At 37.7% G+C, this 24,761-nt stretch overlaps 1 protein-coding gene across 3 annotated transcripts in view; it reads right to left on the bottom strand.

The window, feature by feature from the left end:
• The window catches only part of COL24A1 (collagen type XXIV alpha 1 chain), a 127,389-nt gene that overhangs the window by 58,743 nt on the left and 43,885 nt on the right, over nucleotides 1–24,761 (bottom strand). For all 3 annotated transcript variants that reach the window (XM_042030290.1, XM_042030291.1, XM_042030292.1), the window contains exons 13-22: nucleotides 24,049–24,102; nucleotides 21,508–21,552; nucleotides 17,468–17,521; nucleotides 17,332–17,376; nucleotides 16,907–16,960; nucleotides 16,237–16,290; nucleotides 14,545–14,598; nucleotides 7,497–7,550; nucleotides 3,265–3,318; nucleotides 2,497–2,541 (exon numbers count right to left, since the gene is read on the bottom strand). In XM_042030290.1, coding sequence (XP_041886224.1) covers nucleotides 2,497–2,541; nucleotides 3,265–3,318; nucleotides 7,497–7,550; nucleotides 14,545–14,598; nucleotides 16,237–16,290; nucleotides 16,907–16,960; nucleotides 17,332–17,376; nucleotides 17,468–17,521; nucleotides 21,508–21,552; nucleotides 24,049–24,102 — 513 coding nt within the window. The remainder of the gene's footprint in view (nucleotides 1–2,496; nucleotides 2,542–3,264; nucleotides 3,319–7,496; nucleotides 7,551–14,544; nucleotides 14,599–16,236; nucleotides 16,291–16,906; nucleotides 16,961–17,331; nucleotides 17,377–17,467; nucleotides 17,522–21,507; nucleotides 21,553–24,048; nucleotides 24,103–24,761) is intronic.

Genomic DNA, 24,761 nt, shown 5'->3' with positions numbered 1-24,761 from the left:
AGGTGAAAGTTTATGGCTGCCAGCTTGGCACATGCCTAAACCTGCACTAGGGATTGGATATTTTGACCTGAAATGGTAAAAGAGATGAGGATTCCAGAAGCACTAGAAACCTTCTCCATTACTGTTTCATAAGAATAATCAAAGGTTTACAATCTATCACCTACAGGGATGCTTCACTTACTTCAGACAAGCCCTACAAAATTAAGGTAACAGTGGCTGAAAAGAGGACAAACCTATTTGACTGCACCCACAGGTAAGGTCTGCGGGGCAGGAAGCAAGGTTGTAGTGAGAAAAGCACAGGCAAGACTTTCAGATAGAACAGGTAGACATTAAAAAAAGGATCTGTAAACCAGGCAAACAACTGAAGCAGATTGACGAGGAGAATGAAGAGTTCCCACTCCTGAAGGCTGCAAAACACAAGTTAAACACATCTGTCAGCTAAAGACAGAGCTGACAGCTGATGGTGTCTTGGGGCCATGCATGGCCAGACCACTCCTTCAGGTCCCTCTCAGAGAGCCCCCTCTGCCCCCATGGCTATTTAATTAGTGCAGTGACAATACGGTTTTGATAGGGTTTACTTTCAGATGTAACATTCACTTTTTAAAACTCCTTTCATGGAAAACAGAAGCAAAAGCTATGTAAATCAAATGAATGTCAAATTGCAACCAAGGAAGGGATAAACCGCATAATTTAAAAAGACAGATGTGTCCACCACCTTATTGACTCAGTCCTGCTACACTATGTGAGATTTTACGTCATGGCTGTGACTCTTTCACTGACAGAATCACCCAGAGTTGTTACATGTGGGAGTGAAGCACCAAGGACAAGCAGAGATGAGAGCAGAGTTCAGAACAGCAGTGCAAACAAGTTGGCCTGGTGCTGTGGAACAGCTGGAGTCAAGAGAAGCCATAGAATCCAAGCAAGAGCCTGTGGGCCCCTGGACAGGGAGGAAAACAGGCAGGGCTGCCCATCAAGCAAAATTCCCTTTTCCCCTATCTCTCATTTCAGGAGGGGATGTTAGCCAGCAAGCTACTAAAAAATGTCTAGAGACAGCAACCCTGGGGCCCACTTCAGATGCACATACTCTTCTCTCAACAACTTGTTGTGAGAGAGAAACCAGAGAGCCGTAAGACATGCCAATGGTGTGCACATTTCCCACTGAGAGAAATAAAAACCTAAATAATTTAGGTCAAATTGACCCAAAATAGATTAAAAATATTTCAGCTTGCTAGGTTACACAAAAAGTTTTCCTCTTGGGTCACTTTGACACCAGCTGATGGTGGCCTGTGCACGCCCGGTGACGTGGACGATGTGAAGGTAGGTGTCTCATTGCCCATGAGTCACCCACTGCAGCATCTTCTTTTCCAATTGCCACAGCACAACATGAGAGTTGCTGTCCAGCCACAAAGCCCTGCCCAAGGAGGAGATTGAAAGGACGATGCAGCCAAAATAAAAATTTCCATGAGGCTCTCAGCAGAAGCTCACACAGATTAAACTGAATATTGAACTAAGTTACAGAGTGTTTTGAAACTCTGTTTAACTTCTAGCATGTTTTCCTCAGCTGAAAAAAAAAAGAGACTTCTGTGGGATGGTTTTGTGTTTGGTGTTTTCTGGTTTTTTTTTGGTGTTTTTTTTGGGTTTTTTTGTTTTGGTATGAGTTTGTTTAACACCTAATCTATGTGGCAAGTAAATATTTTAATATCATTTTTAACAGAAAGCAAATTCCCAGCTTTGACTAGCTAATGAATAGGAAAAATGACATAAGCATATATCCACTCTAAAAGCAGAGAACAGTGGAAAAGAATCTCAAATTCATGCAAGAAATGGGAAGTCATCCAGAATGAAAGCCAAGTCAGTGATTACCACACATAATCAAATCAAGTAAAGGCAGAAGACCAAATTGCATTCAATAAACTTACTGACACTCCTATAATCCTTAGTGCAGGTTAATATCCAATTCAGCTTAGAAATTTTCTAAAAATAAGCTTCAAGTTCACTGAAATATTCTTAGACACTAGTGCATTTTTATAACTAACAAAAAAATTGGGTGATAGTTTTAAACTTCTATTTTTTAAAACATGTCAGCATAAACAGCCTTGTGACATTCCAGCTTTACTGTTTTCAGTATCTATCCCCAGGTTTCTGGTAGATTTCTTAAAGCATACATCCTTTATATTTCTCCCTGTGAGCTGAGTAGGTTCTTCCCCAGTTTAAATATTTTGATATATCAGCTGGTTCAGTCCCTAGGTGGTTCGTGGCAGTTTCATCTGTCTCAGAGGAGCACTATATTTTGTGCACTATGGCAGTGATTTCCTTTCAAACCCTTTGCATGGAAAATCATTTCCCCTCCCAGCTCTGCTTTGAGCATGTTCTGAGGAAAAACACACATTCATTCAGGAGATGCCATTTTATCATGGTCACTTCTCACACTAAACTTACATTTCAAAGCAGTACTACTGAAAAACAGCCTACTCTAACAAAATTACTTATACTTACTCTTGGGCCGACTGTTCCAATAGGTCCAGCTGGTCCCACTTCTCCCTAAAAGAAATCAGGACTTCAATGATCTTGATGCCAAGTCTAGTTTTAAAAAAGAATATTTGCAGATAACTGTTTGTATTTATTTTATCATCCTAAATTTCATACACATTTGTCTGAGTCCAAGTCTGATAGAAACACCTGGAAACAGACCATTTTGCCACTCTTAGCTTTTACTCACTCAATATCTGTCACTGAAGCCCATCATCTAGCTACTTAGAAGTCTAGAGGTCTACCTTCAGAATCACCAACTAAATTATTTTTAATGTTAATTATTTTTAGCCTACAAGACATGAGATTTTATTTTTATGATGATGAATTAAGAATACTTGATGAATCTGTAAGATGAAGAACTGCCCTTCTCCCCTTTCAGTTAATAGGGCCCTAAGTGTTTACTTAAGATTATCTAGGTCACTGTAGTTAAATGGATATATGCTTTCTATCTCCATAGTGCTAACCCCCTTCCCTCCCATTTTCCCAGTTTACTAAAATAACCACATCCAGCTCTGGACATATTATCTGAGATTCCACTGAAATTAAAATAAACCACACATGGCACAACCCCATGAGGCTGCTAAAAACTTTTTGAAACACTTGCCAAAATGCAAAAAAAACCTTTAAAATTTTGCACACCACCATACACACCTAACCATTGTTGTCTAACCGTCTTAACCCCTCGCAACTTTGAAACGTAATCTCTTAATTGGATAATTTTTTTCATCTTACCTCAACTCCTTTGGGGCCTTGTAGCCCTGGAGGCCCTCGGTCCCCCAGAGCTCCCTAAACATCCAAACAAACACAGTGAGAACTTACAACTGGCAGTCATGTTGGTCTAGATTTTTCCTCTTACAAACCTGGACTAAAATCCAAAACTGAGGTAGCAGACTTAATTTCGTATCCCTGTTCACAGTATTTCCTTTAGTAAGGCAGGCAAAGATGCAGAAAACCAAGCATAGTACAAACTTCTGCACAGATTTAGCTGAAATATTATTCTTTTGATGTTGTGAGAAGAAAATAGGAATATATTTGAACACAATAGAACAATTCCTCTCTTTTTAAAGAGATAAAGCACACTACCATATTAAGGTTAAAGCATCATCAATGCACAGACCTTTTATTAAGGTAGTCTTTAGAATAACATGTGTTGACAACATTGCAATGGAAAGAAACCACAAAGTGCGTTTAAACCACCAAAACTACTTGTGATTTTCAGCCCTTACTTTTCTATTAGGATTATAATGAGCTTCCCAGAGATAAAGCACCTTAACCTCTGCCAACTCAGAGTTTTCATGACTGCTCACACCAATATTTCCAAAACTTTGTAAAAAAGACTTTGCAGCTAGCAGTGTGTCAAAAACCTTGGGCACCCTAATTACAATGGGATAATTGGGAAAAGCACTTGACCTGGCATAGAACAAAAAAAATGTGTAAACATATTATTGTTCTGGGAAACCTAAGCTTAACCATATCAGATAAAGCAACAAGAACAAAGAAACTGCCCTTTAGGAGAGATATGATTATCCTCTGAAGAAAGCAACGGTGGGAAAGTGTAAGCCTTATTAACTGTGTACTAATGAAGCTGAAGTCTAGACATTGGTCAAGGCACTGGTCCAACAACATTTTACTCAGCAGGCAAAGTAAAATGGAAGAGAAAATTGGAACAGGCCATCTCAAAGTAGTGAGTTTCATCAACGAGGCCATCAGTCTGGGAAGGACTGGGGTGGAGTGTTGCCTGACATCCACCACAGAAGTGACAGGAGGGCTTTCAGCAGCACTACATAAGTAATATTTTTATATGGTTAGTAATGAAATTGTCTTGGCATAACAGCAAAGCCCGTTAGGGGATAGGGCTTTCATTGCAGTGTAATGGCATTGTGGAAATAGCAGCAGCACTGCTACTGTACACATCCTTCCACTGCACTTAACTGGATCCAGAAACAAACTCCAGACTGTAAACTGAATATAAATGAAATTTCCATCTCCTCCTTGGGGTTTCAGGCAACAAACAGAAAATGAAGGTAGTCATTACACATGTGCCAAAGCATCTGGAAAAAAATGGGAGTCAGCAAAGGGGGTATCCTGTATTTCACATCCATAACTTCGCAGCCGACCATCCCTTCCAGAAGAGGTGAAACTCCTAATAATCACTTTGTTAAAAGGTGTTATACAAACAAACGTAAGTTAACGGGGAAAGGAAGCTCTTAGCTACTTCCATGGTACAATACACACTGCTGGAAAAACTACAGTGGTAGTCAGCATATTCTGATCATCTTTTCCTTTCAGTTTTCTTGGTTAGAGAGCATAAATACTTGCAAAGAACAACACAAGAAACAAACAAAGTTATTTCAGAACTCTAAAAAACATTCTCATTCCCTTTTTCTTAAAAATGTGTGTTACATTGTTTTTTTTAGTAAGTGGTGGATCAAGATCAAACACCTTCTAAAATATTGTTTCCAAGCTGAGTAATGTCCTGTAGACCAAATTACATAATAAATCATTTGAACATTGATTTAGAGAGGTCAGATTTGCTGATTATTGCACTAATTTGGGGAACATTCACAATCCAGGACTTCTACTGGCATTTAGAGACAGCTGATGACATTCAATAGAGCTTAAACTTCCAAGAGGTTGAGTTTATCTCACACCGACTGTTAAAAAATAAAGCTTACCCTGCTTTCTTGGCTTTTAAAATAGATATTGCTTCTGAGGAAGCATAAACAAAAACATGAGGAAAATAGCAGCATAGTGAGAACAGTTTTCTAAAAATAAAATCTGGAGGAAATTTTTTAGAGCTGCAGTCAACTCAAGGCAGCTGGGAATCCCAAAAGCCAAACATTTCCAAAGTTACACAGACCTTCTCCCTCAGCAGTGGGAGCAGTGTAAGAGTTTTTCCAGTTTGGTAATCCTTCTTTTCAAATGTAAGCCACCAGTTCTCCCTGACTAGGGCAGGCTGTCTAAGCTTTTTGTCTCTAATACCAAATGTGCTGGAGAGCATGAATCTGGTTCTGCTATTCAGTAATTTCTCTATCAAAGGAACATGGAGTCTCAAACTTTGTAGTCCACCTCCCAGCTCCTTTTTTTTTTCTGGAATCTGTGAAAAGGCAACAAATCAGTAACATATGTATTAAACATCAACAGAATTCTCGCAAAAGCTCGTCAGATATAATGTGCAACAACACAATCTCACTGAGGAAACTGAGCAGCAAGGATTAGATCTGTTGCATCATTCATGTGTAATCCTGGTTGATTAAATCTGAACTGCAGTTCAAGAATTGTTGTATTTCTCTTCCAATATTTTCCCTAGACCCAGTCTTTCATCAACACAGGGTTTTTTAGTAAACACCCTCGTAACACAAGAGCAACTGCCACTGCAATGGTCAGGCAAACTCGTTCATATAAAGCTGCTAACGTTATACGTACATGCATACAAACAAGTTAGCAAAGCAAAAAATCAGAATTGAAGGTGGACACCTGTCTCTAGAAACACATTTTAACTTCTCCTCAATTTGCCCCATCAGATAAGTAGTTCTCAGCCTTCCTAGTAGATTCATGTCTATTTTGGTAAAAGGCTCTTGATACGGTTGAAAGAGAAGAGATACAGAAAATATTAGCTATGGCTTCAGCAGCTGGGTTATTTGAGAGGTTCTTAAGAATGATCACCTTTGGCATGGAGGTATTGTTACAATCTTCTGGGTACCAATTAGATTTTATCTTTAAACTATTTACTGTTCCCCATCCTATGTTTTCTTGAGTAGTTTGTTACAGAATTTCACAACTCTGTTGATAGAAAATGTTGTAATTTCCATGCCTGTTTACTCATAGACAACCTGTATGTTTTGTTCTTGGACAAATGATATTGCTGGTCTTGCACAGTTGAGTCCTGGAATAAAAATGCCCAGAACTGTACTAAGGAGATAAAGCCTTCTCATGCTTTGTGCAGTGGCATTAATGAGACATCTTGCTTCATGTGTTCTACAGTTTCACTTAATTTTTAACTGGATTACTGTGCTCCTATTTCAGAGAGATCTGGCAACGTCTTTGGTCTAAGTTTATAGTAGGATTTATTGTTTTAGTCCTTGTATGAATCAATCTGAAATAACTGAAGTGGAATGAATTAGCAAAAAGTGCAGTCTTTTAGATAATCTAAAGATGCTCAACTTTGTTTCATATACGAATTTCATTCTGCCATACTTGTGCCTATTTACCACAGAAAATACAATGTAAGAATAGTCCCAAGGCTGATGATTGAGGAACTTCATTGGTACCTGCCTTTCAACAAGTAGTCAATCTTTATATATTATTCAATCATCTTCCTCTGGGTTAATTTCTGAGTCACCTGCACTTTTTGTGTTAGTCTCCACCATTTCCAATTTTAAAAAAATTTCCTACATCTGCTTTTGTTCAAAGCTGCATTGAAAACTCTATCCACGTGAATTATTGCCTAAGCTGGGTCTAAAATTTTATAGCCTACTAAAGAGCAGAAGCTAAACTATTCTGGCGCAGTTTTGTAGATAAATTTTATGCTTTATTGTTATAGATATTATTTTATCCATAATTTAATCTGGCACATGAATTTTACACTTTTTCCATATCTTCAACTACTATTTCTTTTAAAAGTTGTTAAAAGGTGGAACCTGAGTAATACAAAGATCTGCATACATTTGGTATGCATTTTATTTCAATACAGGTGAAACATTTGCTCCTTTCTAGCTACATAGCATTTTCTCACACTTATTTTGCCATTACAGGCTTCCACCTAACATGGTAATTACTCTCAGAACTGCGTGGACAGCATTAAACATTCAAATAACTTCCTCATATAACTACCTGAGGCAAAGTACCTGCATTGTGTCAATAAGCTTATCTTCTCATAATGCCAGTGTCCATCTCTCAGAGCCTTTTGCTTGGAGATTTACACTATTTACTGTTATTTTTAATAGGTTTTCATATAATCTTACCTTAGGACCTTCAGGGCCATTTAATCCAGGTACACCAATATCTCCTGGAAAACCCTAAAGAAATCATACAGACAAATGATTTGCAGAGTAGGAATGTTTTCAATGTACTTGTTTTGATTTTGTTCATTCATTTAATAAACCTGAGTCACAGAAACAAGAAATAAATTTGTTCTACCATCCCAAAAAATGTCAAAATCCATTATGTTTCCTTGAAAGGATTTGGATAAGTGACAGATTTTAGGCAGCTTTCGTTAAACTCAATTTAGCAGATGTCAGCATGGATTTAATTTCTCTTAGGATAAGACATTTTATCCGCTAAGCAATGCTTGAAATTAAACCATTGGACTGTTTTGGAGGCACAAAAAACCACCACAAAGCAGCCAGCACCAGGTCCTGCACTTATGAATTCAACTATCTTTTTAGTAAAGTTTAGAGAGCAGCTGAAGCCTTTAATCCTCGGCCACACTTTAAGGACAAGATCACTGCAAGATTAAGAAGCCTTTTGCCTCCAAATCAGCAGGTGATAATCTAGGTCTATCTGGCAGTAACTGAAGGTCACCAGTATGTAGCATTATTCAGAACAGGCCTTTGTGAAATAGTTTGTAGTATAGGTCAAGCTGTTAGTAAAGAAAAAGTAAATATGCACAGAAAAGGAATCAACTAAAATTATCACTGTGATCCACCTGGCCAGTAGGCATTCAGTTGGGACACCATGAGGATGCCTCTGTGTCAGAAGAATTCAGGTACAGCTAGATTGCTTTATAAGAAATGGATACATTTTAAGGAAAAAAAAATTATGCAGCTAACCCTTATGCAATACAGTAGTGAGTTAAATTTCATAAAAAATCAGAAAGGATACCTGATCTTTACATTTGTAGGATAAAATAAAGCAATGGTAATTGAACTTTTAGTTAGCACATGGCTCATTCAGTCCCCTGCCAAGATTGCATTTAATTTTGCTTTTTTAATAAACTTTTACATTTCGTTAAATTTTGACCATCTGAAAACAGCAAGATTGCCACTCCCTCTGAGCAAAATATTTATTATTACATCTAAGCACATCTGTGGTCTAACACTAGGAAAAACAAGTTTTCTTCTTCATTAAGAGAAGATCATTACAGATTAAAATGTATAAGTATCACTCTTTGCATGCATACTTTTTCCAATAATGGAAACAAAAGCACATACATATTCAGAACAATTATTAAAAAATCAGGTTTAGGATTTGGATGCTAATGAGTCTAAAAGAAAACCACTAAAGAGCAAAAATGGTCTGAGTTTTCAGAAGATATGGAACAACTCTAACCCTAAATATTTCACAATACACCACGGTGGTTTCCCTTTTTTTGACCATAAAGCAGTAATTACAAGTAGAGCTGTGCAACAATTCCAACATGCCTCTAGGTGGCACAGAGAATATTAAGTACATGTGACCAAGGCCCTTAGACTCACACCTAAAATGCTCACTTGCATCATCCTCGATTTCTATACAGTCCAAAAGAGGAGGGTTTTTTTTAAACCCTGTCCACCATTATCTACTGAAATAACACTATAGAGTTAGGCCAATTCCTTGGAATTTTTTAGCTTGTCCTTTCTTAGTTTTAAATTTGCTTATTTATACACCTTAAATAGTTACCATGGGGTGAGTTGTTTCATACATCTGTAAATCTTTAAGTTTCTAATGTGTGAACAAGTGCTGAATACTGACACAGACACAATTTCCTCTTGGTAATAAACATTCCAGAAAACAATCTGTCTAGAAAAATGTTAATTTAGAAAGATTCTAATGCTTTTATAAAGGCATAGATCTACTTAATGCATTTATTTAAATTCTTCTAGAGGGAATTCAGTTAGGACAATGTAGATGTGGACAAGTACTATTGCAGATAGAACAAACATGGTATTCTGAAATCTTTGCATGTCAGGCAAAGTTTTAGAATACAGGAGGGTTACTTGCCTGAGAACATCAACACTAAACAGTGAATTTAAAAATTTTAAATCCTCATAATTTTTATCTTTTCTTTGAAGCTGGATTAAAACTTTTCTTCTTGAGTACAACCATGGAGAAAATGGCTATGGCAGTATTAGAACTAATACTGCTATGGCAGTATTAGAACATTGTTTCTAAACTGTTCTCACATTAATAATCCATGAAATAAGTGTAATAATCCAGCACACAAACAGCCACTTAAGACAGTTCCAGAAAAAGAATGAACCAGGAAGGAGATCTTGAAACACCTCAGCAATGGTGCTTGCCTTTCAGATTCCTCGTAGTGAAGTGGGATACATCTCTAGCGATACCTAAATTTCCATGAGTTATTCAGCAGCCAGCTCCCTGGGAAGTTACTCCAGATTAAAAATTCATTATTCTTCCATAAGTGAAAGGCCATGAGATTAATGTATAGTTTCCAGCTGCAATGTAGATTTCAGCAGAGACCGTTCAAAACAAAACATCCCTCGATATTATGACTTCTTCTACGGAAACACAGTGCCTTAACTTCCATCAGCCAGAAGCCTGGCAGCTGCTAGTATACAAATTATTTTCAAAATCTTGCTACAGATGTGGTCTTTTGCCAGCAAAGCACTTTAGAATCCACTTCATTTAATCAAAAGAGACGTGGCATCAGAAAAACCTGAAGTGTAAACTATCTTAACACAAATGTGCTTTAACCTTGCTGTGGAAGTGTTGCTTTTTGTACTGAACATTTAAATACAAAATTAATATATTTATTGCTCTCATTTATCTACATAATGTTTAATTACAACAAAATGCAGAGATGACCAAGTTGTTACTATTTTAGGGCATGTCTCAGCGCCCCAGAGATGAGCAATCTGCCAAAGCTTTTGCTTTTCTTTTGTTTGTTTTTCTGTGTGGCTGCTAATATGGAAGCAGAATATCAGAAATATTTGGAAATTACACTCCATTTTTGTGGGGAATTCTCTCATATTTGCAGAATCCAACTTCAAACTGTTTTCACACAACATTTGCCAGCATTTCTGTCCAGCCATCTTCACACCCTCGGCTGCCCTCAAGGGGATCAGGACACAAGCACTGGAGGAAGGGCACCACAGAGGGAAAATGTCTCCAGGGCCTGCAGTAGTCCCATCATTCACCAGATTTCCCTGCTCCAATAAGAATTAATTCAACCACATGTTGCAATTCATTTGAATGAGAATTTAGAATAAATTTTCAGAAGCAAGACTGACTGGGTGTAGCTACTGAACTTCAACAAGATACCTTATTAGAGATTCATTATTAATTATTATAATCAAATCACAAAATGAGGTTTTCTGCAAAAAACTACAGTCTCTTTAAACTGAGAAAATGAGCTGTGATTTTATATTCTCCAATAAGTGTTTACTATTGTTCTGAAAGGATGTGTTACGCAGACACTGAAATTTGGGAAAGGACCACAAAGATTCTGTGCAAAGGCAAGTAGAAAGTATAAACAATTTTACAACAAGAGCAGCTCTTCAGATATATGCCAGAACATGCAATTAATTCAGCCTTTAAATTGTCTATTTCTGTATTTCCTACAAATCTTTTGCATGCAAGTTATTTGATGCAATATTGAAACAGAGGCCATGTTATCACTGCACACATGGCATTGGTTGCAAAAACTCAAATAATCATGCGATAGTGCATGTGAAACACGCACTAAAAATAAAGTTTTTGTTAAATGAAGATCTCAAAGCAGCCAGTGATTCACTTACAAAATGTGTGCCTTTTTGACTCTTTACTGTTATTTGAATGTATCCTTTTCCTTTGTAAGGCTACCTTGAGCATGAAACACTGCAGCTGAATCCCATGCAAGTACCTTCCTGAAGGAGTAAGCTAACGACTTTGGATCAAAACACTGCACAGATGAAAAAAGTTCTATGGAAGATAGTGACTAATGCTCTCTGCTTCAGATGAAACCTATTTATAACACACAGAGAACATCTGAAGGCACATCTGAAGGGAACTATCACCTTCATTTTGGAGGGATAATTAAATGTGATTCCTAGAGCAAAATTTAACTATAAAATATTCTGAATACATGTGGAAGCCTGTTAAAGGCTTGTCTAATTTCATTCGCATTAACAATAAGCACTGCATACTTCACTGTACACAGTAAACAGAGACATTGTGGGTTAAAACAGTCAGATCAGCACTTTGCAGTTGTCATACCAATAAAACAAAGCTCTAAAGAAATTTCATATTTTGGCAGTTCATTTTCAGATGCATGACAAAGCAGCAAAATGTATCAACTGATGAAGAATACACTCCATAAAGTGCTCACTGAATATATCCAGTGGTTTGTGAGCAGCTGGCACTCAGGCACGCGACAGACCCTGGCTCTGCAGAAACACACCCAGAAGAGAATTTGGCTCGACACTGCAGGACTCCTGCACTGAAAGAACCACTTGGCAGCCAACCCTCGTCTGGCCACCCAGAGAGTGAGAGCGAGACCTCTGTCTGTCCCTCCCTCTGCTCGCCCCTGCCATCAGCACTGCAGGTCTCAAATGGACCCTGGCTATGGGTGGGTGGCTTATTTCAACTCTGATCCGCTGTACCTTGGCTGCACAGCTGCAGAGGAAAGATTTAGGAAGCAATTCACTGGTGATCTGCATGTAAAACCACAAAACCCAGTGAGGATGATTGAAGTCTGCCTGCCCTGCTCCCACCACTGCGTGCAGAGATAGTTATAGACTTCAGCTGCTGTAGTGCCAGAGTCACAGCAGCCTACATGGGAAGAAAATCAGGGATAGAACTGCTTATTCTTTACACTGGAAATGAAATACTCAAAGGTGTAGCTGGAAAGACCAAAGGATCCCCAATTTCTTATATCACATGTACCCAAAACAAACTTGAACGTGGGGAGAGGGCACATTTATAAATCCCACTGTCTTAAGTGTTGGACAGAAGGAGAGAGAAATAGCTGGAAGTGGTCTCTGAGAGTTTCTGCCACTGGGCAGACAGAGTCTTGCTCCTCCTGCTCCTGCAAAGTCCAACAAATCTCAAGATAGGTTTGGTTTTGGTTTTTTTTTAGAATAAAATCTTTCATAGAAGGCATATGGTATGGATTGTCATGTCTATACCAATTCAAAGTACTCTCATTGTAAGATATTAATTCATCACATTCTTCTATTTCCAGAAACATCAAGGGAACATGTAGTACTGGATACAATGTGTTTTCGACATGGGGTCACAGGAAGTCTAACCATTGAGATAGTGAAACAGGAACAAGGAAAGCAGCCCTGTCTGACCTGTTAGCTGTCTGGTTTTGGAAGTCGAGACATGATCAGATACATGACAGTAGACTTTTCTTCTGGAAAAATCTACATTATTTGCTCATACTTCATACATTCAGTTGTGCCTAAATAATTCCTGGCAACAACAACTAGCTTATTTTTATAAGACAATGTAACAGGATGGCAAGATACACTCTTCAGTTCTAAGCTGCTTATTTTAAATTCCTTTCATTACAGAACTTCTGGTATCTTCAATTTGTCCAAAGTCCCAGTATGCTGCTATCCTGTTTCTATTTTGCCATATGTTGACCATATTTATATGAAGTAAAGGTTGGAAAAACCTTTTACTTTATTTGGACCTGTCTTGCATGACTGAAGTTAAGAGAAACATTGCTTTGTAGGTTTAAAACTACTAATTTTGCAGACAATTACTCAAAAAAAGTATCTGGACACTCAAGTTTTAATTATCTAGCATCACACACTTTATTTGCCTTCTAATGATGAAGTAATTCTGCACTCCTGAGCAAGAGGAAATGCTGGGCTTTTCAGACAGGAAGATTCCCATCCATATCTGCCCTGAGGGTAACTAGCCCAGAACAATGATCTTTTCCCCAGACACAAAGGAGTAACATGTCTGTGCTGGAATAAGGAACTATGAAGGACTACCAGCATAAGCACCACGGGCAGCAGGACACAGGCTTCAAGACCAGCAATTTGGGATTAACCTGCCACAGGTCTCCTTTGTTGGAAGCTCTGCAAAGAGATGATGCAAGGGCCTCTTTCATTAATAGTGAAGAGGCTTGAAAAATCTAAAATCCTGAGCCACAGAGGGTGGCAGCACAGGCCTTGTGTCTTCTGCACGCCCTTTGACGAAAACAGAGAGACTTATTCTGACAAGACCACCTTGTGTTGCTACAATGCACTTTCCAGTGAGTTTTCTCTCAGCAAGCGTTTTTGCCTAATAAGGAGGGTAGGAACATAGAGCCTTGGTTTGAGGAGATATGCTCAAACACATATAAAGGTAGAAGAAACATCATTGCTAATAAATGTCTTCCATTCATACATTTAAAAAAAAAAGGAAAACCCCAAAATAAACAAAGAAACCCCACCACAAACCAAACAAAACCCAAAATATATTCATTGCAGGAGACTGATTAGAAAGAACAATCCACAATTTCTGCTTTCATCTCTCCAGCAAATACATGTCTCTGTGTATAAATACGTCTTTCTGGTACAGACCACAGCATTTTTCCTCAAAGTCCATGGTATAAATGCAAAAAAGGCACCAGAATGTGACAATTTGGAGACGGACACTTTCTTTGCAGACTTCCATTGCACTACAGAGTTCTTAGGAAACTTCACTTCTAGATTCAACTGCCTGGCAATGCTTCCCAAGTAACAGGTGTTTATTCTTTGTGTTTCTTGAAAGAGATGAATATGCAAGCAGGCCTGGAATATATCATTTGTAAACATGCCATAGTATTTACAAATGGAAATGTGCCTGAGAAATCATGTGAGTCTCATTGAAGGTGTAACCCATAACAACAGGATTCAAGAGACAGCAAATCCTAATCACATAAGCAAATGAACTACTTTGTATTCAAAGATCCTGTACATTAATGTTTTGCAGAAAAAAAAATTATGAGCTGGAATCTTTTGTACTTTATGGAGGAGAATGAATTCATCAAATATGACTGAATAAAAAGATCTTCCTAATTCAACTAAGAAAACAGTCTTTTATGAAGCAAACCCATTTACCTCTTATTTTCATGATTTAGAACTGACATTCAATCGCTATCAAGCAATTTCTTACCTCAGGTCCTTGAGGACCCAGTGGTCCACGGGGTCCAGGTTCTCCAATTTTCCCCTTGAAAAAAATCCAGTTAAGATTTCTGATGATAATTTATTTTTCACAACAGATCGTTACAAAGATTTTAAAAACATTTATTAACAAAAAGGCCAACAGAAATGTTGAGATTATTTTGACATTAAATAGGAAATTTTATATCTGCCTCTCTTTGGATACTATTAAAACCAGTTCTTCACATCACTTTGAAGTCACAACAAAAATAATTCAAACTAGTTTAAGACAAAACTGGGAGTTTTGGGAGGAACCATATAAAAAAACCCTTGAAATACATAGCTGTTTTTACAATAAAAACTATGTATTATTTAAATGTCCAGAAAGTAACTGTTACGGATATTGGCTTACACAGTTACTTATATATTTTAAGTATCCAATCATAGCCAACGAAATGGCAGTTTTTTGCTTAATAACAGTAAAATTAGGTCCCATCCACATGTTATATTGACGCCATTAAATACAAATTTTGACCAATAAAAAAAATGGGCCAAAATATTTCTCTAAGTTATATCTGTTCTTCCACATTTTCACAAGCCTTCTCCCACCATAACTAGATGTTACTTGAGCAAAATTAAGGTCTGACCTGGAAAGCATTTCTCTAATTTTTAACATGAATGATTTAATTGTAAATTTATTCTACAAAGTTCAATTTCTATTACTTGCAGGACTGAGGTCTCATAGTTTAATTTAACGTAAGTCACAAGGTTGGTCACATTCAGCTTTGTGCTTAAAACCCACAGCTCTTTCAGGAATAGGCTGATTCACATGCTTATCTTTAAATGAAAATTCTTACATCTTTAAAAGCAAAAAAGATGAGTTTTCCCATCTAAGCCTAAGCAAATTTCTGTAAGTTTACCGCAGGATTAGTGTTTACGTTATAAATCTTATGGGGCAAGGAAAGTGTTTTTTATTGAATTTAAGGGTCTATGACATTCATGAGGTCTAAAGTAGGTTTACCAGATATTGGCTTAATTGCACATAGAAAATTGACAATGGCATGAGTATTGGTAACTTTTAATTACGTACTGAAAAGAGATGGATATTAGTGCTAAGAGCAGGCCAGGAAAAGCCAGGTAACCCTGTACAGTATGCCTTTTCTGCATCAACATTTACAAACCCAGCTGAAGTGGCAGCACTGCACAGATGCCTTTAAAGTTGCTAAAAATCAGTAAATACAGGAATTAATGACTATTCCCATCCCTGTGAGAAATGACTGGCTGTAATTAATGATATCTCACACACTCCCTCCAAATCCAGCTCGTCCAAATAGTCATCTTGAAGTTCCCAAAGCTCTCAGTGGATTTGTTTCAAGTATTACCATCATGTCCATTTCCCCACACAGTGATTGTCACAGAGTATCTAATATCCTAAGCACTCTATTAAAATTTGATACATATACTCATATTTGGAATAAGTCTCACATCTTAGGATCTGACTCACTCATTAACACCAGTCACTAGAAATAAAAGCAGTTTAGACCTTATTCTTTGTGCACTTTAAATTAGGTCACTTCTAGGGGATTACATGCACTGTGAACATAACAACCACACAAAAGTGTCAAATATCAACAGTAGTATAAAATATCAAGTATCAACAACATACAGCGATATATCAAGAGCAAAATTCAATGAGTAAACTTACTGGAGGTCCTGGTTTTCCTCTGATCCCTGGGGGTCCTGGTAAACCAGGAGCACCCTGAAAAAAGAAAGCTATTAAATACACTTGAAAATGAATTGTTTTGTTACATTGGAAGCAATAAATTGCTATATTTTGACACCTGAAACAGGCTTCAAAAGAATTCTGCAGGATGAAAACTATCTTCTAACATTCCATTTTCATCAAAAGAGTTCTCACAGGATGTGCTATTTCAGTGACTTCTGATGTACTAGCCAAACAGGAAAGAAGATTCTTATTTATCTCAGTCTGATGATGTGAAGGAGCATGCCAGACCATGTGCTGCTGCTAACCACAGTAGGTCCAGGTGAGTTGCAGATGAACCTCGAGGGTCAAGGGAAAACTACTTTTTACAACAGTTTCTTAGCAAGATTCAGATCATACCATAATCCTTGTTTGAGGCATCTCTATACACACAGATGCCAGAATTCTGCCTGTGCCCTTTACTTGTCTTTGTTCACATTTTCCATAATTAGCACAGAATTGCTTAAAAATATGTTAATTCAGTAATATCCAGAAAGTTTTACTACTGCATTCTACTTTTATGCAACTGACCTGCTGCATTTTAAGAGACTCTCAAGCCTGAAGAAGTTGCTGAAATTGGATAATTTTGTAAAACAATGCAATTATAACTTACCTTGTCTCCTGGGTATCCCTGATCTCCTGGCTCTCCCGCAAGGCCATGTTCACCCTAAACAACATATAATATTATACAGAAAACAGGGAATGAGAAAGATTAATTCAATATTGACTATTTAAAATGAACGTAGATCTTTGACAATGTTAGGTATTGCACTGAAATACCTCTTCCAGGAAACTCTACAGACAAAGATCTGGGTATTGTTACGTTCAATAGTTAGTGTTCTGTTCAGAAAAATGTTTCTAGAGAAAAGTTGTCTAAAGTACCAGATCATGAGACAGACATAATTTTGAAAAGTTAAAGTCAGAAGAGAAAGAAATAAAAAGGAAAAAGGGAAGGCTTTGCCAAGCACATTATGCTCAAGATTTAATGGAGTCTGAAAGAACTATATATCTCCAAGATAATGAAAATATTTAAATCACCTTATCACCTTTCATTCCAGGCTGTCCCACACTCCCTAGAAAACCCTGTTAAATTAAAGAAAACATAAATCCAGTGTTTGACTATAATTTGGAAAGCAGCATAGGCATGGGGCTGCGGGATCATTTTGTACCATACCGTGGGCCCTGGAATTCCTGATGGTCCACTTGGTCCTGCCGGCCCAATGTCTCCCTATCAAACAGCAAGAAAGGTGACTGCATTTGATGAAATGGAGTAACTTAAAGACTCCTGACAGAATTCTGCATTTTTCTGCACCACAGAGAGAAACCAAAATATTTTTTAGGCTAATTTCTTAGAGAAAAAAAGGTATCCATATTGTAAGTCCTCCACGTTTACAGTTCCCAACAGCATCAGCAGAAACACAAGAAACAAGACTTGCCTCTTCTCCTGATTATAGAAGATTAGATTGGATTATAAATTCAAGAGAAGATCACAGTGTATTAGGCAATGCAAATTAAGAAAGCTTTCTTTTGTACTGCAGCTCCACATTCAGTGGCCATTGCTGCTGTCATTAGGGTTATGTGACAGCACTTCTCTGTAGGCATCGAATTTGGCTTAAAGAAATTATTCCATAATGAGTAGGGCCATAAAAAGTGGCCTTTTTATAGTCCTTTTACTTGGATTTCTCATCTATCAGTGACTTCTACAAGTTAAAAAAAACAAACAAAACAGAAAGAAGAAAAAGAAATAGAGATGTGACTCTTCCAAAATACCAAATGTGCAGAATCAAACCTATGCTCCAATGGGCATGCTAACCTTTTCTGTTCTAATGTACCTTCAGAGTCCTTACTACAACTCTTTTTTCTGGGATTCATTTATGCAGTTTTATGACAGGAGAAAAAAATAGTGAATCACAAAAATTAAGAATCTTAAAAGATCAGCACAGCAACACCAATAATATTAATGAAAAACAGTGAGCTAAAATTAAGACATGACTTAGAATAGTTAAAACTACATTACAAAGGGAAAAGCCCATCTAATTTTTGCCTATTAAACCTCTTGGGGAAAAAAATCCCAAAAAGGCAATGTTATATTTCTGTGGCTACACATGACTTTAGCAACACACATGAATAAAGAAATCTTTTGCCATTTGCTGAGAGTGACATGGAAAAGATGAGATGGACATCTATGCATTTCCAGTTGAGCACACATTCATTATTCTCTGGAGACTCTTTCAGCAATGTTAGCAATCACATTCTTCTGCAGCCACCATCAGACTTATGGCTCACTGAAGAAAAGGCAAGACCAGTCACTTAGTGTCCTAATGGTGCTTGGTAGAGCTCCCAAGAAAATTGCCACTCTGCATTGCTCTAACTTTCCATGACTGCTTACATGATATATTCTGTCATGCTAGCTGATCAAGTAAATTGTTTACATTGCTGTCTCTGAGTTGTGCTACATATTCTAGCTCAGCAAGGCATTTCTGTGTTAATGATATTGAATGCTGAAATGCACACTTATGGTAACAATAGGATTGATTGGAAAATCACAGAGGGATACTGTGCTGGGAAATTTAGCTTGCAAAAGTGATGGGAAGAAATTCCAAAACAGCTTTACAACTTTCAGGTTCATTAAACTCCTGTCACAGTCTCCAAATATATTGAGTGACTTAATTAACAGCAAAGAACTGGAACTACACAAAAGTAAAACTGGAAAATTATCTCGCTGATAAGAAAAGTGTTGAATTAGTAAGTCTGTCAGGTTTTTTAATCATTCTCCACCTATAGCAGCCTTGCTATATGTTAACATGCTTATCACTTCAGATAAAACTTGCTGATAGATAAAACCTGCAGCTACATAAAGTGTACCTTTTCCAACATTTCTATGTGACAAGAGAAACTAAAACCAAATTGCTTTTTCAAGTCAAAAAGATAAAATACCAGAAAAGGAAAACTAATGTTTTCCTAGTAAAAAGTGGGTTCTCTAAAAGCCAAAAAAAAATATAAAAATTAAAAAGAAATACTAATTTGGGTATATCTAGCAGTAAATTTTCTGAAACTCTTCATCTTATTAAAACTCACGGCCTTGCTAAGTCTTGAAAGACTGACCGTTCAGTCAGCCAAAACTCTGAATTTGGCAACAGCTTTGTATATTGAAAAAAATCATGGATGGAAGGAATTACTGGACTCAGCTTGCTGATGCTGCTCATTTTGCCATTGTTCTCATGAACAAAGACGAAAATATAACTAACTCTGGACACTGCACACAGCTGGGTTGGACAAGCTACTTGAATTAACGCACTTGGTTTCTGCCAGAAGAATGTACTTAATCTCATGTTCAATACTGCATCCTGTAATAGTATAATGTGTTATGATTGACTAAGGATTTTAAAGCAAGCATTGGGAACTGTAGTTCTTTACTCAGTTTTGGATGACCACTAGCATCTGCCTGGACAAAAGAAGGCTGAGGCTAGGGAGCACAGACCCACTTGGAGAGCAAGTGTGGTCAAGGAACAGGGCTGCACCACACAGGCTGTGCTAGGGGATGATGGGGTCACCTGAAATTCCCCCAGGGACTTGGTGAAATTCTGCTACAGATTAAAGAGTGCAATGCTCCCTTGTAAAGAGACTCTGGAACAAAGCATAGCTCTTCCAATTATCTGATTGTGAAAGAGGAAACCAGAGTAACCAATGTGATGTTGCTGGAACCATGTGAAAGAGTCCCACATATAAACAAGAGAAGGCCACTCAAACGGAACTCACACTCTAAACAATTGTTAATTTCATGCTGTTCAAAATCTAAACACGCCATCAACTTTTTTTTCCCCCAAGAAACAGTTCTCATTATGGTTATATTTCATCTATGTACCAGTGGCAAAAACTTTGGACAGGTGATTGAAAATTATTTCTCTATTTCACAAAGAACTATTGACACAGTCTCTCTGTAAGTGACTGCAACTCAGCAAGAAGGCACATGCAGCTTTGACCCGCAAGCATTTATGCTCATGAGCTCTAGGTAAAGCAAAACTGCTAAGTTTTAGTCAAAATAATCAGTAAGAGTATCTTTTTAGAAGTGACATATAGTAGGCTTTTTAAAAAACCTAAGATACATTTGTACAATTATCAAAGTCTTTGAGATTAAATTCCGAAGACAGTCATGCACGAGAGAAAAGGAAACCATAATTCTGAGCAAATTCTCAAGAGTGCAAGCTGCAGTCTCATGACTGTTTCAATTGGCTGATGTCAGCTGACAAGAACACAGAAAATCATGGCATGACGAAGGCTGGAAGCTACAGAGGTTTCTTGATCACATTTTTGTTTTCACAGCAATGCCATAACAGTCCTAAACAGGCAGCAAGGGATTACTTACAGGAATTTTTTTGTTATGAACATATAATTAAAAAGAGTAACAATTGAACTCAACTGTTGTGCTTCAAAGGAAAAATAAGATGACCATCAGTGTAAAGTAACAAACTTATCAAGAATGTTTCAGATCAGCAGATATCAAACACAAAGCAAACACAGGAGATAATCATGGCTTTCTTAATTCAAGTGTAAACATGCTATTTCTCCCTTGTTAAGAACGTGGCTGTGTAGCCAGACATGACTGAGACAATATCAAGAATCAGAAGTCCTCTATGAGTAAATACATGAATTAAAAACAACCAAGGGAGTGAAACTACTCAGTATGAAAGTCTGTCCCACCTCCTGTAGGACTCAGAGCTTCTCTGGCACAATTGATAGATACAACCACTGTGTGCAACTCCACAGTGAGCATCACAGCCTTATTCTACAAATATTAAAAAATTAATCTGATATTATATACATTATAAAGTAATTTTGCTTAGAAATTCATTATGCTTTGAATTTGGTAGCCATATTCAGGAACCAATGAGAGCTGCTGTTGTTAAAATGTTTGAGACCATTGCACTTGTTACACTGGCTTTAGTGCTATAAACTAGCAAACTTGGTTATTTCAAATAAAAAACCCAAACACACTGGATCAGAAACAAGAATACAAATCCACACCAAGTATAGAAATGCTCCATGCTGCCAACATGATAGCAGTTTTGCAGAGTGATATTATTTAAAATCATGGCTATCTAAAACAAAATCTGTTTAAATCCTTGAATTTTCGTAATTGTTTTTATTTCACAAAAACACAAGACAAACACTCTAATGCAGCCATATCAAAGCATGTAATAAAACTATACTCACTCTTAGTCCTGGAAATCCAGGAGGACCCACGCCACCAACAATTCCCTTTAAAGAAAGTTAATCTTAGATTATCTGAATTTTACCATTTAAAAAGAAATCCCAGTGATAACATAAAAGTGATCTACAAAGCAAGTCAGTTGTGATTTTTACAGAGTTTGCAAAGAGTGACAGCTTATCACTGTGTAGAGAAATATGCTTAGTAAGATCCCTGGATTGTGGAATTAGATCTCCAGATATTTCATGGAAACATTTCTGCTGTTAATGTAGGAATATGAGATTTTTTTTTTTACCATGATACTTAAACTGGAAGGTACAAAAAACCAATTTTTTTTGAGGGTGAAAAACAAGTTTATCAAAATTCCTCTGAAAAATAAATAAGAACACCATCTCACTTCATAGAAAGTCCTCTGCAAATAGAGGCTACACTTTCTTTATGAAAAACTATTTCTTGATACAAACTATGGTATTTGTACTTCCTACAGAAGTTAAAAATCCAATAGTATTCCACTACTGCCTCTGCCACAGTTTAACTCAGAAGAGGCTAAAACACTGCAGAGAACAGTTGCTAGGTCTCTTTGCCCTATGTGAAACAGGTATTGTAGCCCTCCAGGTCACCATGTCTCATGCAAGCTGTCCCAACACCTGGGACCCGCTACACAGTGGATAACACAGAGGGTTCACTGCAGCCCTTTGGCACCTGCAGGGAAGGGGAAGCTTTATGTGAGCAAATCTAAGCCCATTCTGAAAGTGTCCAACTGGGCACGGCTGCTGAACATGGCTCAGAGGACATCTTCATGCTGTCCTCCCTCCTTGGGTGCCTTACACACTTTCTCCAACCTGCTCCAAGCTATCCACAGGTGAAGCTGAACACTCTAGCAACATCCTCCAAGGCAGACTGACATCCTCAGAGAATTGAGAGGGTGTTGTGGAAATGAAGGCTGGCATTAGTCAGTTAAGCAGAAGAAATTAGGCATGGAGACAAATGTCAGTAGTGTCAAGTCAGCACATGGGAAGAAATGTCTTTCCTTCAAGTTCCTGCTGTCACAGGCCTCCCAGGCAGCCCCTGATCTCCACTGCCAGCTCACAGAGAGGCTCTGTAAATATGCCATTAGCATTGCAGCCCCCTGCAGCTGCAGCACTGGCCCCTTGCCTGAACAAGCCCTGCAGGATGAGCTTTGGAGGAGGAGGGGAGAGGGGTTGCTGCCTGTCGAAGGAGGCAGTAACATCAGCAGCTGTCTTGGCAGATTAGATGGAACTTGTTTGCAAATGCTTGCATTAAAACAGGCTTCTTTGTAATGTGCAAGTCTGTAATTTCAGATCCAGGCTTTCTGAGCTTGTTTCTATTAAAGTACTGTTCTGTGGATCTGGTGAAAAGACAATATCTGCTTTATCAGGAATGGAGGGAGACTTGGGAGTACGAGGAGGGGAAGGAAGAACTCACCTTTTAATATCATTTGCAAAGCGGTTGGTGACACTCAACCCCTCAGTGGGTTTTCAAGATGAAAACCATACTGATATCACCTGACATTCCAACAAGGGAAACTTTGCCTTAGGGACCAGAAATGCATAAAAATTTTTTCCTGTGCTCCAAAATGTTGGCACCAAATGTTGATAACCCACAAGCAAAATTCATGTAAGCTTTTCTAAAACAAGTTTCTAAGATGGGTGTCAGGGCAGACCTTCAAAAAGGAGGGAAACTCTGTCCAGTTGATGACTCAGTTCCATATCAGAAAAATCTTTAGACAAAAACCGATAGCAGTTTTCAAAGGAGCATCCAACAATACAAGATGATTTAAATCAGCTGCTCTTGTACCCAGCACTTTTTGCTGTTCTCTTCTCTTACCCAAAGCCTTTCACTGATTTCTGACACCAAAGGAAACCTGAGTTTGGAGTCTGCAGCCAGAGTTTCCCTACAAATGGAGCAAGACAGCAAAGCTCCTTTGAGGGCAGCACTGCGAATGACGTGACTGCGCCACAGTCTGAACACCACACTGCAAGGGCACTTTAGGCCTGCACACACTGCCAAGGACAAAGCTGTTATCACACTGATTATAATGCACTAAATGACATGCTAGCATCATTGTGTTCAGTACCAGCTCAAAGGATGAAATCAACTATCAAATGCACAAGCACACAGAAGTTGGGGTTTTACATGTAGGAAGAATCCTATTTTGTTAAGGTGATCTTAGAATAATGGTATAAATAAACAACACAAAGTCATATCTAATACAAGAATTTTTTTAGACAACATTCATCAGTAATGCAGTGAGGAGAGCAAGAGATCTGACTCTTAAGGCAGTCATCACATGCAGCAGTGGAAAATGCATTCTCTTGGCAGCTTTCTGAATATTTTCTTCCTCTTTTTTATACTTTTTATAGTAGTTTCCTAGCAATTTGCATGGAAAAGTTAACAGTCCAAAATTTTACTGTGGACTTCAAGACATCTCTTTTGAGACAAAAGTCTCCTTTAATTTTGAAGGGGAGTTAATATTCAGTGTTACAAATTTTATCATGTTAATCAAGACACAATTCGATACTTACAGGACTTCCATCTGGACCAGGGGGGCCTCTATTTCCAAAGTCACCTGGAAAACCCTAAAGCAGAATAGAAAATACCTGTTCTTCATTATTCAAGACATGAAAGGTGGTGTGAACACTGAATTCCTATAGCTATGATGAATTAAAACATCATAAGTAGATTCAGGGAGGATGATGGAAGAATCAGAAAAGCAGAAAATATCAGGTACACAGTTCAAATGAACAGAATAGTGATATTTTTTGTCTCCTAAAATCATAAACCCAAAATGATACAACTATTCACAACGTAAGCATATTAAAAATCAGACAGCTGAATTCCTTTAAGACCAATATTAAACAAGTGTCACTTGAATTTTTTCTTGGAACCTGTTTTCTACTTATTATTTTTAACTTAATTTTTTTTTCCTGTTAGCTTCAACATTCATGAAAACGTCTGTCCTCCTTTCCTTAACTCATCCCCAAATATTAATGACTGGTATCTCAGTATGAGATCTCATATTCATTAGAAATCAAAATTTTCATCTTTCTGGCACAACGCCTTTCTAACCAATGTGAACACTTGCCATAGTCTGCATCTAGACACTGAAACAATAACTCAAGACATAGTAAAGCCTCATTTATTTTATGAGAGTTTTGACTTCAGAGACCAGATTATCAGAATAGGAAAGAAATCTGATTTGCCAAGTCAAGCGTCAAAGCTTAAAACAAAATTTCCA

This window comes from Corvus kubaryi, unplaced genomic scaffold (assembly GCF_017639235.1).
Source record: "Corvus kubaryi isolate FWS band 111438036 unplaced genomic scaffold, C.kubaryi_AGA036_p1.0 37334, whole genome shotgun sequence".
NCBI lineage: Eukaryota > Metazoa > Chordata > Aves > Passeriformes > Corvidae > Corvus > Corvus kubaryi.
This window is presented reverse-complemented; position numbering and strand designations above follow the sequence as displayed.